This window comes from Gadus morhua, chromosome 16 (genome assembly GCF_902167405.1).
Source record: "Gadus morhua chromosome 16, gadMor3.0, whole genome shotgun sequence".
NCBI lineage: Eukaryota > Metazoa > Chordata > Actinopteri > Gadiformes > Gadidae > Gadus > Gadus morhua.
Window position 1 is genome coordinate 2,082,599 of NC_044063.1, and position 13,912 is coordinate 2,096,510.

The 13,912-nt window shown below is 52.8% G+C and overlaps 2 protein-coding genes across 3 annotated transcripts in view; one reads left to right on the forward strand and one right to left on the reverse strand.

Moving 5' to 3' along the window:
* Positions 1–7,359, reverse strand: part of sipa1l3 (signal-induced proliferation-associated 1 like 3) — a 65,041-nt gene extending 57,682 nt beyond the window's left edge. For both annotated transcript variants that reach the window (XM_030380840.1, XM_030380839.1), the window contains exon 1: positions 7,221–7,359. The gene's annotated coding sequence lies outside the window, so the exon portion shown is untranslated. The remainder of the gene's footprint in view (positions 1–7,220) is intronic.
* A 1,570-nt stretch (positions 7,360–8,929) lies between these two features.
* Positions 8,930–12,039, forward strand: map3k10 (mitogen-activated protein kinase kinase kinase 10). Its single transcript, XM_030380807.1, has 2 exons — positions 8,930–9,331; positions 9,584–12,039. The coding sequence occupies exon 2, from the start codon at positions 11,065–11,067 to the stop codon at positions 12,037–12,039; it is 975 nt and encodes a 324-aa protein (XP_030236667.1). The 5' UTR covers positions 8,930–9,331; positions 9,584–11,064.
* Positions 12,040–13,912: the final 1,873 nt, after the last annotated feature.

Here is a 13,912-nt window from a genome sequence, read left to right on the forward strand (position 1 = left end):
AGTCGGGGACAATACCTACCCTGTCTGGGTGCCGTCTCCCGTTGTGTCCTTCCCCTAGGCTCCTCCCCCTCACCTTCGCCACGCAGTGAGGAGACACGGTGAATCAACAGCATGCAGCCCTCTCTCCCTCCCCCCCCCCCCCCCCCCCCCCCCCCCCCTCCCCAAGGGCAGGGGGACAACAGATTGGCCGTTTCCTCCCAGGATCCACACACCCTCTCCCTCTCTCCGGCTGCGCCGTCTCCGGGGAGCTCGGCCAGGTTCACACACCACCTAATCTCTCTCCCTGGTCGCTATCATCCAGCAGGTGGGCTGAGTCCCCCCCCCCCCCCCCCACACTGAACCCACTGAACCCCACTGTCTGCTTATCTCCCTGCCGAGGTCATGGGGAAAACCAGGCGGGAAAAGGTTGGACGAGACACTGCGAGAGGGGGGGAGGCAGGGGGGGAGGTAAAGGATAGGACGGCCCCCCTGTGTGGAACAGGAGGTCTTGCCTCAACTTGCCTCCCCACACTCTCCTTCTCCTTCCTCCAGTTGCCAGGTACCTTCCACGTCCTTTCATCTCCGGGATCGGCTCGTTAGGTCTGCTAATCCGCCACAATGCCACGCAACGCTGTTACAATCATAACAAACACACAACGCAGATTCCTTCCTTCTCTCTCCGAGTATTACCAAGAGGCAGATGCTGATCTGTTACTGGTTAAGAGATAATATCACAGACAAACATGCACACAATCAACTCTAGGAAGAAACTCCCGTTTTCATCAAATGTAGAAGCGTAAGCAGATGTTTCTTCATGCACATCCAAACCAGGCCCGTGCAGCCACATTGCAGACAGACTGCACGGGTTACGGACGGTTTTCAAACGACTCAACGGCAAAACGGTTGCACATGGAAGGCAGACTCATGGCAGGCTGATAAAACAGCACGGCCTGCTTTTATCTCCACGATACGACCGTAGGAACCACAGACACACATTAGCGCGACATTGCTTTGTTCACGTGTGCGGACCCCGCTGAACCGAGGGGACACGACCGTCTGAAATGCCACCATCTTGGCACCGATCTGAGTGTGCCGCGCTGAGGGAGATGAAGGCACGTTCTGATACAGTTGAGCAAAGCTCCAAATGGCGTTTGTGGAACGCACGCTCCGCTCCATTAGCATCAGAACAATGCGTCCGCGCAGCGCGGGGAACAGTCAGAGCCCAGGGTGAGCGTGGTTTAGTCAGGCAAGGGAGGAGGAGACGCCGACGCCGTGATCCACTCATTCCTGCATCCTCCCTGAACACGAGAGAGGAACTGAAGGGAGGGAGGGAGGGGGGGAGAGAGAGAGAGAGAGAGAGAAAGAGAGAGAGAGAGAGAGAGAGAGAGAGAGCAATGGAGTGTGTGGACATAGCTTTACCGGACAAACAGCCATTGAAACCTCCTCCCCTTCCTCCTCAGACGAACCAGAGTCACACCCTTCACACAGACAGCGGCTCCAAGCAGCAACAGCTGGGCGCTGCTCTACAGCGGAACGTTATTAAGTACCACTGAACCAACAAAGGAAATATGGGAACCAAAACATCCACAGCCCACAGAAAGCCGTGTGCGTGCGTGCATGTTTCTTCATTTTAAAATGCAGAGTGTTTTTGCTCTGTGGTGCTGTGGTCCTCAACCTGAGGGTCTGGGCCCTGCAGGGGCCGCTGATATGCATAACGGAGTCGCAGGAGTGCTGCTGACCTTGGAATTAGATATTCGATGATCTATTATTCATCTAAGGTCTCACATCCGTCTGATGATTCATAGCCATGAGCAAACGGCGTGTAGCAGAGCGATGCGTTGATGTTCACCCGTGCAATAACATTACAAGCAGATGTTGAGAGGGTATCAACTATTTGTGTGGAAGCAGATGAGCCGACAGCTCACATAACTTCAGAGCGAGCAACGGGTTCACTGGCCTAGTGCTTGGTACTAGAGGCCTGCTGGACGACGGCTGTCATGCTCTCTGCGTGACTCGTGCCTACGTAGAGGGGGGGCTCATACCAGGGGTCTGACTCATAGCAACACTCATCTCCGTACGGCCACCACATCCGTCCCAGCGCAGACCACCGTCCTGTCCGGCCGAGCACGTCGACCCGGTGAGCAAGGAGCCGGCCGTCCGTCTCTGAATGAAAGGCAGATGGGGTGTAAGGAGGGGGCGTCAACGAGACCCAACGGCAGGAGGTACAAAGACTGGCCTGTATGGACGCGGCCTGGGCGGGGCCCTGATAAGACCCATGAGTCAACACGTGGACTTCTGCTACTTCCTCATTCGGCCCAGCGGGTTGTTATACTCTGTGTGTGTGTGTGTGTGTGTGTGTGTGTGTGTGTGTGTGTGTGTGTGTGTGTGTGTGTGTGTGTGTGTGTGTGTGTGTGTGTGTGTGTGTGTGTAAATACTACAAACTAATTTCAATCCTGCTAATGCGTCTGGTCATGTCTTGCCTATTGTGAAAAAGTTTGTAAAGTAAAATAAAAGTGAGTTATTAAAGTATAAGTTCTTTCAAAACTCTTTCAAAAGAGGACAGGTTTCTAAGGGCACTCACCCCAGCTCCCACTCCCGAGAGGAGGGGAGACCAACGATGGAGACCTGATCCACACGTCTCAAGAGAGGCCCGTGGACGGCCGACACTCTGCCCTGGGTCCACCGGGTCTATTGTGTGGATCCGCCGCCCACCAGGTCTGCTAGAACACGGGGTCCCCAGTCTACCCTCCCTCTGTCGTCTTCATTGCACTTCTTTGATCCAAACCGTCGCAGGTAAGGAGGGCGGGGCCTTGCTTGGCAGGCTATCCATACTTAATAGAGCAATAGACCAATCACAACGGGCGATCTCAGACGAACCGATGGGCTGGTGATGGGAGCCGGACGTGGCCGTGTATTCTCAGAGAGATATCAGCCAGAGCCATCAGGAGCCCTGTGTCCCCCTCACTCCATTAGTTCCACTGGTGTACTGTACGGCCACAGTGTTCTAATCCATCTTCTGATCAACATGAACCTCACACAGAGAGACGTGTGCTGACAACTATTTAAACTATGGCCAACTAGAGTTAGATAAAAGGGGTGTGTGTGTGTGTGTGTGTGTGTGTGTGTGTGTGTGTGTGTGTGTGTGCGTGTGCGTTCTGCTGAAATCCTCTGGGAGAGATCAGTTCCACTTAACACCGGTTTCTGGTAAACCAACCATGCCATGCACTTCAAATCGATCGTGTAGAACTGACAAATGGGTTTAGTGGCATGACAGTGCAGGAGTAGCTCACACGTGCGCGCCGCCCAGACTAATGCACTTCTCCGCTGTCCATAAAGACGCACACAATCAGCCGCTTCCTGATCCTTTCATCCAGGATTTCCTTTCTCCAGGACACAACTGCACTGCTGGTGTGTGACTGGGCCCATTGTGTGGAACACACACACACACACACACACACACACACACACACACACACACACACACACACACACACACACACACACACACACACACACACACACACACACACACACACACACACACACACCTGTTAGCCGTGACCCCTGTGTGCGGTCTCGGTTAAGGACAGACAAGAAGCAGGTGTACCAACAGCACGGTAGACCGCTACGCCCTCTTTACTCTCAGCCTTAGGAAACCTCTCGGCGCAGCCCGGCAGACAACATCATACGGATCCAACAGAAGCACAGGAGAAGAGAAGCAACATTGAAGCAAGATGGCACCTGCCCCGACACACACACACACACACGACAGTTGCGTGCAAGTGCTTCTCCTCTCTCGCCGGAACAAAGCATTTCCCTGGAGATCAGCGAGGTGATTCACTGGGCTGTCATCCGTCGACCTCTGAATCAGAACATGAGAAAAACAAACCGTAACATCAGCAGACCTGCGGCTGTATACAGCCCCCCCCGCCCCTGGGACAGTAGAACAGATATGAGTTATGTTCTTATTATACGTGTTGATGCCAGAGATAGACCTCTTTCATAGGTTCCCCATCAGTAGGGCTGCCTCTAATCCTGCCACATTTGGTCACGTCTCTGCTGACCTTGTCATCAAGCAGCGTTTCAGGGACTTGCCAGCGTTGATTGTAAACAACTCAGTGAATGATATGCGGCACAGAACTCTGCCTTTCCACCTTCCTTATGCAACGGATTTCTGTTGTTCCTCTGTCTTTAATGCTGGCGTACTATTGCCAAACAAAAGAAATGTGCGCCTCTAGCTTTAACAAAGTCTTCAGAGTTCAGCAGCGGGAGGAATCCATCTGACTCGGTTTCCCTGACGCCCTGGCGTCCTGCAGATGTAGGCCCTTCATCTCGCCCGCACGGTGGAGCTCTCTGAACACTGAACCGCCATCGGGAACCGCCCCTACGCCAGGTATCAGGTCGTATATAAGAAGATCTGAGGCGCAGCCTTCCATTTACATCTTGAAATAGACAGCTCTACCCAGGCCTGAGTCAGTCACCCCATGTGTATTTCTCCATGGGGCAGTCCAGAGGCCACTCATGCGTGTATCCACTAGGCGCCTGTCAAAGGCTTTGCGTTGGGTCCAATAGTCCCCGTGCTAAAGTTAAAGTGCTGGCTCTGCGGCTGGCCCTCAGAGGCAGGGCACCTCTCCTTCCGCCCCCCCGTCCCCCCGTGGTGACCAGGGCGAGCTGTGGCGAGGAAAGGCCTCCTCCACATGTGTGTTTACCCACCAGCTAAAACCAACAGGCTATATTTACCCCGCTCAAACAGACCCAGGAATGAGCCGTCCAGCAGGGACTAGAACCAGCGCAGGAGGGACGGGGAGAACGGGCCGGGCCACCACACACTGGGGTACCCCCCCCCCCCCCCCCCCCCCCCGCCCCCCACTTCCCCTTCCTTTTCATCACCCCTTCCTCCCCATCCTCCTCATCTTCAACAAGGTGGACCAAAACAAACAGAGACGTCAGCAGCGGCCGACGCCATCAGAGCACCGATGGCCTGTTGGTTATGTTTGAGTTACTACCATTCGTCTTCTCTTCCTAGATAGGCTGACAGAGCCGTAAACAACCGCCCGGGCCGGTTTGACCTCGCCGGGACAGGAAGATGCCCCGTGGGTTGATTGATGAGCCCCCAGGCCAGTCGTTTATTACCACCCACAGTGTCCACAGAGCAGAGAGAGCGAGGGAGTCCCGCCCCTTCTGGACCTTTGAACCGACACTGCCGCCATCCTCACTGTCACAGGCAGGCCTCCCCAGGAGGACCAGGATGGATCCATAAAGGAGATTTATTACAGAGGACCCCATCACAGGGAAGCTGCATCTAACACCTCGCGGTGGGCTGCGATACAAGCTGTACCTGTATTCTGTGCGCTCAACATCCAGGATTACAGTAGCGTAATCCCTCATCAGAATGCCTGGACATGCTAATGAGTCTGATGAATATACTAGTGGAGGATGAAACACGTTGATGGGTTTAGAAAAATCCACAAAATAGCAGCATATTGAGGGACTCCATCCAGCCAAAGGAACTGTGCTAACATGAGGCAGATGGTGGCCTTGTCCCGGGGCGTGCGGTCCCCTCTCTATGACCCATCAGGCTTTACTAACGAGCAACACGCAGCCACGGGGGGGGGAATATGGCTCGATGGCCATGATCATTCCCTTGAGGGCGAGATAACCAAATCCTTATTTCCATTAACCTTTTAGTTAACCAAGACACCTCCAGGAATCGCGAGGAACCCGGGCCACAACCGTTACTCTGGATCTAAAATTACAAACGGCCGCGAGGCTGCCAAGCGTGTTGTGGTTGTGGGCGGAGACATTTAAACTTGGGCTGGAAGCAGGCTGACCACAAGGCAACATCTCACACAGCACCCGGGAACATCTAGCAAACTTAAAGTCTCCGAAGACTGAAACTGCATAGGAAAAAACATGAAAATAAATCTTCATCAACATTGCTTTTTTTTTTCAACATAACTGCAACCATATCGTTTACAGATAGCCGCGATTAACCCCCTTGTTACGAAAACATCAAAGATTGTTATATTCAATCATGATCCCTAAGAGATTATAAAAGCAATATCCGAGCTCTAAATCTACTTCATATCAACAAACTGATGCGTCCATTTAACAATGTTGGAAATGATTAACATTTCAGCGGATTAGTTGTATTATCATTTAAGTCACTATTTACAGACAGAGAATCATCTCCTAAGCTCCTTGACTAGTGCTTGTCAAGTGGACACATGCTGTAAACATTAATGCATTAAAGGCGGACAGCAGTGCCGTTTAAAAGACGCTTCTACTGAGCCAACTACAGCAGGATACAAATCTGACCAACAAGTTACACCAAAATAACAGAATAATCCCACAAACAGGCACGTTAACATGCCGGCTAAATGGACAACATACAGCCAGTAGTTGGCTATATTTTTATGTTGACTCCGGAGGGATTTGAACCGAGTTCCATGGGAAAAACAACAAGTAAAGCCCGAGACTTGAACATAAAGAACAGCTCTGCTCATAGGGTGAGTTTACAGGGGTTGTGTGGGTTGTAAACCTATTCTGCCACTATGGACTTTTGATCCCACAGCCATTACAACCAGTTCTATTCGAGTCAGCCGATACCAACTGGTGCCCCTCTGAAGTGCCCACTAGATCCCCGCTGGACGGACGAGAGGGTTGTGGGGTCCGGCCAGACCCAGCCCAGGGGAACAGACCCTTTCCATGGCAACTTCCGACTGCAGCACAACTATTCAAATTCCAGGCTCGTCCTCGCTAACTAGCTGGGCAGCTCCCAACTAAAAAGACAATGTTCCCATTGTCTGGAACTTGTAGTTTAATGGAGTCGTCAGGCCCTCCCAGTCGTGATTAGCTCAGGTGAAAAAAAGACTACACGTCGGAAGGCTGCGGAGCGCAAGGCGCCTGCGCAGTGCGCGTTCCTTAAAGATCGGGAAGCCTTGGGGATTTTGGGTTGTAAATGCGTTAATACAACGACCGGTGGCTGTGATGTACGTGTACTACTGAACGGAAGGCCCATACACGGAGTATACATGCAGTATGCGTTCTCTCGGAGCGCTATCTCGGGGTAAACCCGGCCGTAGTATCGGGCTGTTGACTGCGCTGACTGAAGTTCGTTCGCCTCCTCACGATGTTCGCTTCGCTGGCCCAGCGGACTCGTTAGTTTACAACATCGTTTAACACCCCACCGCGGTACAAACCACCACTGTGGACGGAAAACATCAGGACACATATCATACCTGGCGACGCTTTCTGGTTTTCGTGAACTTAAATCCTGTTTCGGTAATAGTGGGTCCGTTGAAGGAGCGCTCTGTGGCCGCCTGCTTACCGCTGCGCTGCCAGGAATGCTTCGGCTCAAACGAAACACGGCTCACACGCTCACTGCGCATGCGCGACCACGCTCGATGCACCAGGCTGATAGTAACGCAGGGGGCGCTGTTCAATGGTCCGACGGCTCCACCTCCGGGATGCGTGTGCTAACGAAATTGATGAGTATGTGATTGGATGAATTATCGTAGGCTGTATTCAGTCGTAAGCTGTGTTTTGTGATTGCAGTAGTAGCCTTTAATAAATGTGTACTCCGCTGCAGTTCTACCCAGACGGTCTGTTTGCAGCCAGCGACAGAAGATCGGTGGTGATGCGGCAGAATGAGTGGACAGCATGAGTGGACAGCGCCCCCCTGTGGGAGTCCTGTATAATGCAACATGTGTTTCTATTGGACCGCTGGTCGGGTTATTCTTTCTATATACTTGGAAAGAAATGGGGGATGATTGGGATCGGAAATCCCACTTCGTTACCCTCATTGCGTAATTGTATTAGTCATATTTTGACAAAATTGTGATAACTGCCTAACTCTCCTCTCTAACGCTGCTGGTTGATTCTTCCTCATTGGCTATGTCTATATATTGGCAGTATCTGGTCCATCTTAATGTGACAGTGTAAATAAAGAAATCCTGTGTTTGCCAGTTATGCTATGAGGCGAACGAGAGGAGGCCTCCATGTTTTTCTTATGAAGTTCATGAATTACAGTCCTATATTCTGAACAGGATAAAAAAAGTTCTAAACAACGCTTAAATGAATTGCACTACACCATTTTATTTGTACAACCACATGTAGTGAAGCTTGAAAGTGACTTGATGTGTCAACATTTTCCCGCATTGAAAACTTGGTTCATAAGCATTTTAAGATAATATCTCATTACACGAATCCAGGTTATCCTCCACTTCAGTTTGAGGAGACGCTATATAGAAACCATGAAGGCAGTACTGTTGATCAGTCACCAGGGGGCAGTATTGCATCAGATACAGGGAGTGGATTAATGTTATTATTATCATCTCCCTTATTTCTTTATGGATTATATTTTTGAAATTGTGCACATTTTTTAATTTTACATAACAGTAGAGGAACATGTACAAGTGTAAGGTTCTAGGTAGTAAGGCAGTAATAACTTACTATGAAACAACCCGGATCTATTTCATTGAAAGTACATCTACTCAAGTAGCCTATTGACCGCCAAAGTGTTACCCTGTTCAGCTTAATCAAGAAAAGCTCTGGTTGCTACAGGGATTATCTTTGTTTAGTTTTTTATTTCTGCCCTACAGGATGTTTGTCTGATCCTGACACCTGCCATTCCCTCATGTCACGAGTGAGAAGATGTGTATCGCACGCCTACGTCAGAGGAGGGTTCGCTTTGATAGGCTATCCGTCTCCACGTCATACAGTGTTTTATAACGCAATAGCTGCCAAAATGATATAGGTCAATGAACAACCCTATTAAACTATATTACCCACAATGCAACGTAGCAACCACCTCCAGCACCGCTGAGTCCAGTGTTGCCAGATTGGGCGGGATTTCCCGCCAAATCTGGCAACCTTGACAACAGCACGCTGAAGCCAGTGTAATCAGGGAAATCCAGCCCAATCTGGCAACACTGTCTGAGTCCCGTTCCAATAGGTCGTCGCTCCCTCCGGTTCACCCATCGCTCCAGCGCTCAGTCCACAGTGCGCACCGGGTTACAGGCGCACACCGGAGACCCGTGACCAGCACCGCGGCCGCACACCGGAGACCCAGGGACCGCTGAGCTGCGTGTTGGGACGCTTCCCCGGTACATTTGGATATACGGAGTCACCCTGCAGACTGACAGCTCGCTTCATGGAATGTCTTTGGGGGGGGAAAGGATGTTTCATGACGAGAGCCCTCTCGCCAGCTGACTGACCTATATTACGAACCAAGGAACCCTGGAGGAGTGGTTGGACGGGAGCGTGTTCCCAGACGCGGATGGTGCCACCTCGTAAACACATCCACCCCCACGCCCATGCGACGATGTGGTCGGAGGTCTTCGTAGTCCAGGTTAGGTTACAGTAACCAGTGTCACCTCGTCCACCTAAAGCCTGCTCGTTATTCAGCCAGGCTTGTTGACTGAAGTAGCCTCCTAGCCTGCCTAATAGGCCGACCTAATCGTATTATTATCATTCATTATATTATTATTAGGCCTGTTATTATATTATAAATTATTAGGGCTGTTATTATGATTGTTATTTGTATGATCATGTTTATGATTAGTATTACTACATTGTAATAAACGCTGTCTTACACACACAGCCTATGAAAACAAGTCACGAAGAGGATCGGATGGCCTTATTCCGCCCAGCGCGTCAAAACGGATCAGATACATCCACATTATAGTTCACGCCTTCTGGAGTATGAGGAGGCAGTCGATAGCATCCCAGTCTCCCTGCTGTCGTTCTGCCTGAGGATCCCCGATGGAGGATGAACTCTGTGGGTCTGGGCCATCGATCGAGCAGCAGAAACCAATCGGCTCTGGAGGCTTTGAGTGAAGGATGACATTAGATATAGTCTGACATCGATGTACTCTCCCCAGAACAGAGGACTTCATCCGGAGGTTTCAAACCGAGCACTCGCTCAGTGATGTCCCGAACGCTGAGGATGTAGATCGGAGCGGAACGCAAAGCTAAGGGCCAGGGAGGGTTATCTTTGTTGCGATGCGACTTCAGTCGGTGCTGGATGTGGTGCCGCTGGATAATATAGTCGATGTTTGTAGTGCACATGTAAATTCAGATGTGAACGTGGACGAGGGCTTGTTTGTGAAGGCAGTGCAGGCTGTCAGGTCGTTGAACTGGCTCATGTTTGGCGATGCATGTAGGATTTAGTCTTTGCTGGCTTGTCAGAATGTAGGGCACTTTCTGCACTCATGAGCCCGACATCACAATAGAGGGTCAGTCTCTTTATTTCTCTTGCTCTAAACAGGGGTTGTGCGCTTGAATCTTATGTATGAGAAAAGACACGTCAACCGACTAGGATACGGTGTATTTTTTCTATTCACTATTTATTGACCGCTTTTTAAATAGTCGGCTGGATGATCTGGTTTTGATTGGCTACTGCCAGGCGCATAGATTGCCTACTTTGTGCAGCTTTTAAACGTTCTTACAAGGTTATAATTGAATCACCGCTTTATGACAGTTGACCGTAAGCTAATGGCTCTCTGTTTATAGGCAAAATATAGCGCAACGCGTTGGAGGATTCATAGTCTACCACCAACATTGAAATAAGATGAGTAAGGCCTAAATGAAGATTAAAATGGAAGCCATAAGTCGTTGTTACTCATTTTAGGCTACACTACATTTAGTAGATCCAGTTTCTGAATTTGAATTCATAACTCGACTGAGTGCCCCCCCGCCCGGACGTTTTACATAGGCTCCCAGGTTCCTGGTAACCAGGCCTGCTGTCTGTCAGAACACACATCCATCTGTCCTCGGTGGAACAGCCCGACCGTCCCCCGGGAACACCCGCCGGATCGCGGCTCCGCTGGGCCGAGGGGTCCGACGCGAGGAGCCTCCCCCTGGACCCGTCGCTCCGGGAGTACATGTTCCCTACGCCCTGCGTCCTTTCACCCCTGGTTACCGCGGCGACACTGCTTCCTCGGGACGGGCCGCCGACGGTGGAGGGGCCGGCCGCGCTCTGACCCCCCGGGACGGACCGCTGAGCAGCCCGCGGGTCCCCCGATGGGCCCCGCGTGAGTCGCTAGAGGCCAGGGCCGTGACGCCAGACCGCGCCCCGCCGCCATGGACCCCCCGGGCAGGGCCTGCAGCGCCGCGGGGCCCTGCACCAGCTGTGGAGGCCGCTGCTCCCCCCCGCCCCTCTGCCTCGCCTCCCCCGGGCCCCCCTCCAACCCGTGGTCCTCCCCCACGCCGCCGCCCCTGATGCGGCCCGGCCCCGCCCCGCAGCAGGGGGTGAACGGCGGCAGCTGGAGCTCCACCTCGGCCGGCTCCTCCTCCTCCCCCCCCCCGCCCTGCCCCGGGGGCGGGGGTCCGCAGCCCAACCCCTACTGGACGGCCGTGTTCGACTACGAGGCGGCGGCGGACGAGGAGCTGACGCTGCGGCGCGGCGAGCCGCTGGAGGTGCTCTCCAAGGACTCCAAGGTGTCCGGAGACGAGGGCTGGTGGACGGGCAAGATCCGGGACAAGGTGGGCATCTTCCCCAGCAACTACGTCACGCGGCGGGACCCCCAGCTCGCCCCGGGGGGGGGGCTGGTGCCGGGCGCGGTGGGGGCCGGGGACCGCCCCTCGGAGATCGACTTCTCGGAGCTGGTGCTGGAGGAGGTGATCGGCGCGGGGGGCTTCGGGAAGGTGTACAAGGGGGTGTGGCGAGGGGAGGAGGTGGCGGTGAAGGCCGCGCGGCAGGACCCCGACGAGGACATCAGCGTCACGGCCGAGAGCGTGCGGCAGGAGGCCCGGCTCTTCTGGATGCTGCGCCACCCCAACATCATCTCGCTGCGCGGCGTGTGCCTGAAGGAGCCCAACCTCTGCCTGGTGATGGAGTACGCCCGGGGAGGCGGGCTGAACCGGGCGCTGGCCGGCAAGAGGGTGCCGCCCCGCGTGCTGGTCAACTGGGCCGTGCAGATCGCCACGGGGATGAACTACCTGCACAACCAGACCATCGTGCCCGTCATCCACCGAGACCTCAAGTCCAGCAACGGTAAGGGCCCGGTGGGGCTGGGGGCCCGTCCTTGGGGAGGGGGGGGCCCCATAGACCTCTAGTGGTTCAGCCCGTCCTGGGGACGGGCTGAACCACTAGAGGTCTGTGGGGGGGCAGTCAGGTTCTGGACCACTACATTTACATTTAGGGTGTTCGGCAGGCGCTTCAATCCAAAGCGACTCACAATAAGTTCATTTGTCAGAAGAAAGAGAAACAACAATCTATCGCTGACGGCACAGTCAGAATGTTCACAGAACCAAGTGCCGAGCACTAACACTCACTAGTTTAACCCATTCCTCGTCTACAACAAAGATAGCTAGGATAAGACGCTACAAAAGTACTATTTTTAAGTGCAAGGACGTACAACATACGATTAGTGCGTAAGAGGGGTGGGAGTGGCTATGGAACTCTAGACCCACTAGAGGTCTGTGTGGCTGCTGTGTTTTGGTAGTTCTTTGAGTTGAGGAGACTTTTGCAGAGTAATGTTCTCCACACCGGAGAGGAGTGAGAGGGGAGATGGGGGGACGTCCCCTCTGGCTCCTGGGGGATCTGAGCAGGACTACAAATAGACCGCTAGCTGTCGTGTTTGACACATGTCAATCAAGTATGGGGATATCTCATCCGACGAGATTGGTGAGCTTCCTCGTTAAAACACATGACCTACTGTGGTCGGGATGAGTAGAGCGAGGGTGCGGGTGAGAAGAACCCACAGTAGTATGTTGATACATTGATTCGGCCTTTGACGTTTTACCCACGATGTTGACACTTGTTTAAGGCGGTAGGGGAGTAGATTACGGGATGGATCACACGATGTGGGTCCTTTTATATTTAACCGAGCAGTACCGCCTCCTTCCTGCGGGGGCTGAGCTTCCACTGCCATCTTTGTATTCGTACTTTAACTGTTGTTTGTGCCTCTGCGGACAGAACAGCGAACGCTGACTGTAATGTGGGATGAAAGAGATGTGAATGTGGAACCTCAGGTCAGCTCAACCCTGGGTGGGTTCCGGGCGATAGCCGACATTGTCGACACAAGCACATAAACGCTTGGAGACAAATTGTGGCCACCTCTGCCATTTTTCCCCGTTCTCGCTCTGTGCACAGCATCCTCCTCCTCCACCTCCCTCTCCTCCTCCTCCTCCCTTTCCTCCTCGCCCTCCTTCTGCCTCCTCTTCCCGAGGAGAGCTGCTCTCTCCGCACCTCTCTGGTCTATTTTTGGTCCTTTGTGCTACTTGCTGTTTAAAGACGCAGTTGCGGTTGATGTTGTTTTGGTTGCATCAAAGGAGTAATGTGTGACGCGCGTTGGTGTCCGTTCGGTAGATCAATGCGTGTTAATGCACGCGCGTGTGTGTGTGTGTGTGTGTGTGTGTGTGTGTGTGTGTGTGTGTATGTGTTTGTGTATGTATATGTGTATGTGTGTGATTGTGTGTGTGTGTGTGTGTGTGTGTGTGTGTGTGTGTGTGTGTGTATGTGGGTCTGCTTTTAATGTGCGTGTGTGTGTGTGCGCGTGAGTGTTAATGTCTGTGTATTCGTGTTTGTGTGTGTGTGTGTGTGTGTGCATATTAATGCGTGTGGGTGTGTGTTAATGCGCGTGTGTGTGTATGTGTATGTGTATGCGTGCGTTCGTGTGTGTGTGTGTGTGTGTGTGTGTGTGTGTGTGTGTGTGTGTGTGTGTGTGTGTGTGTGTGTGTGTGTGTGTGTGTGTGTTCATCTAGGGGTAATTACAGTGTAATGTGGGGAGCCGGCAGCTTACCTCTTAGAATTCCTACAGTCTCCACTCCTCTGCCAAAATTCCTCCTAATATTGTGTCTATGAGACGTGACACTCCTCTCTCTCTGAACATCACAGCCTCCCCTCCAGCCTCCACCCTCCCTCCCTACACCCTCCCCCCACCCTCCCTCCATTCCCCCCCCCCCCCCCCCCCCCCCCCCCCCCCCC

What these genes read in the sequence shown, in the direction of transcription:
- map3k10 (XM_030380807.1), top strand. Translation starts at nt 11,065, where the DNA reads ATGGACCCCCCGGGCAGGGCCTGCAGCGCCGCGGGGCCCTGCACCAGC.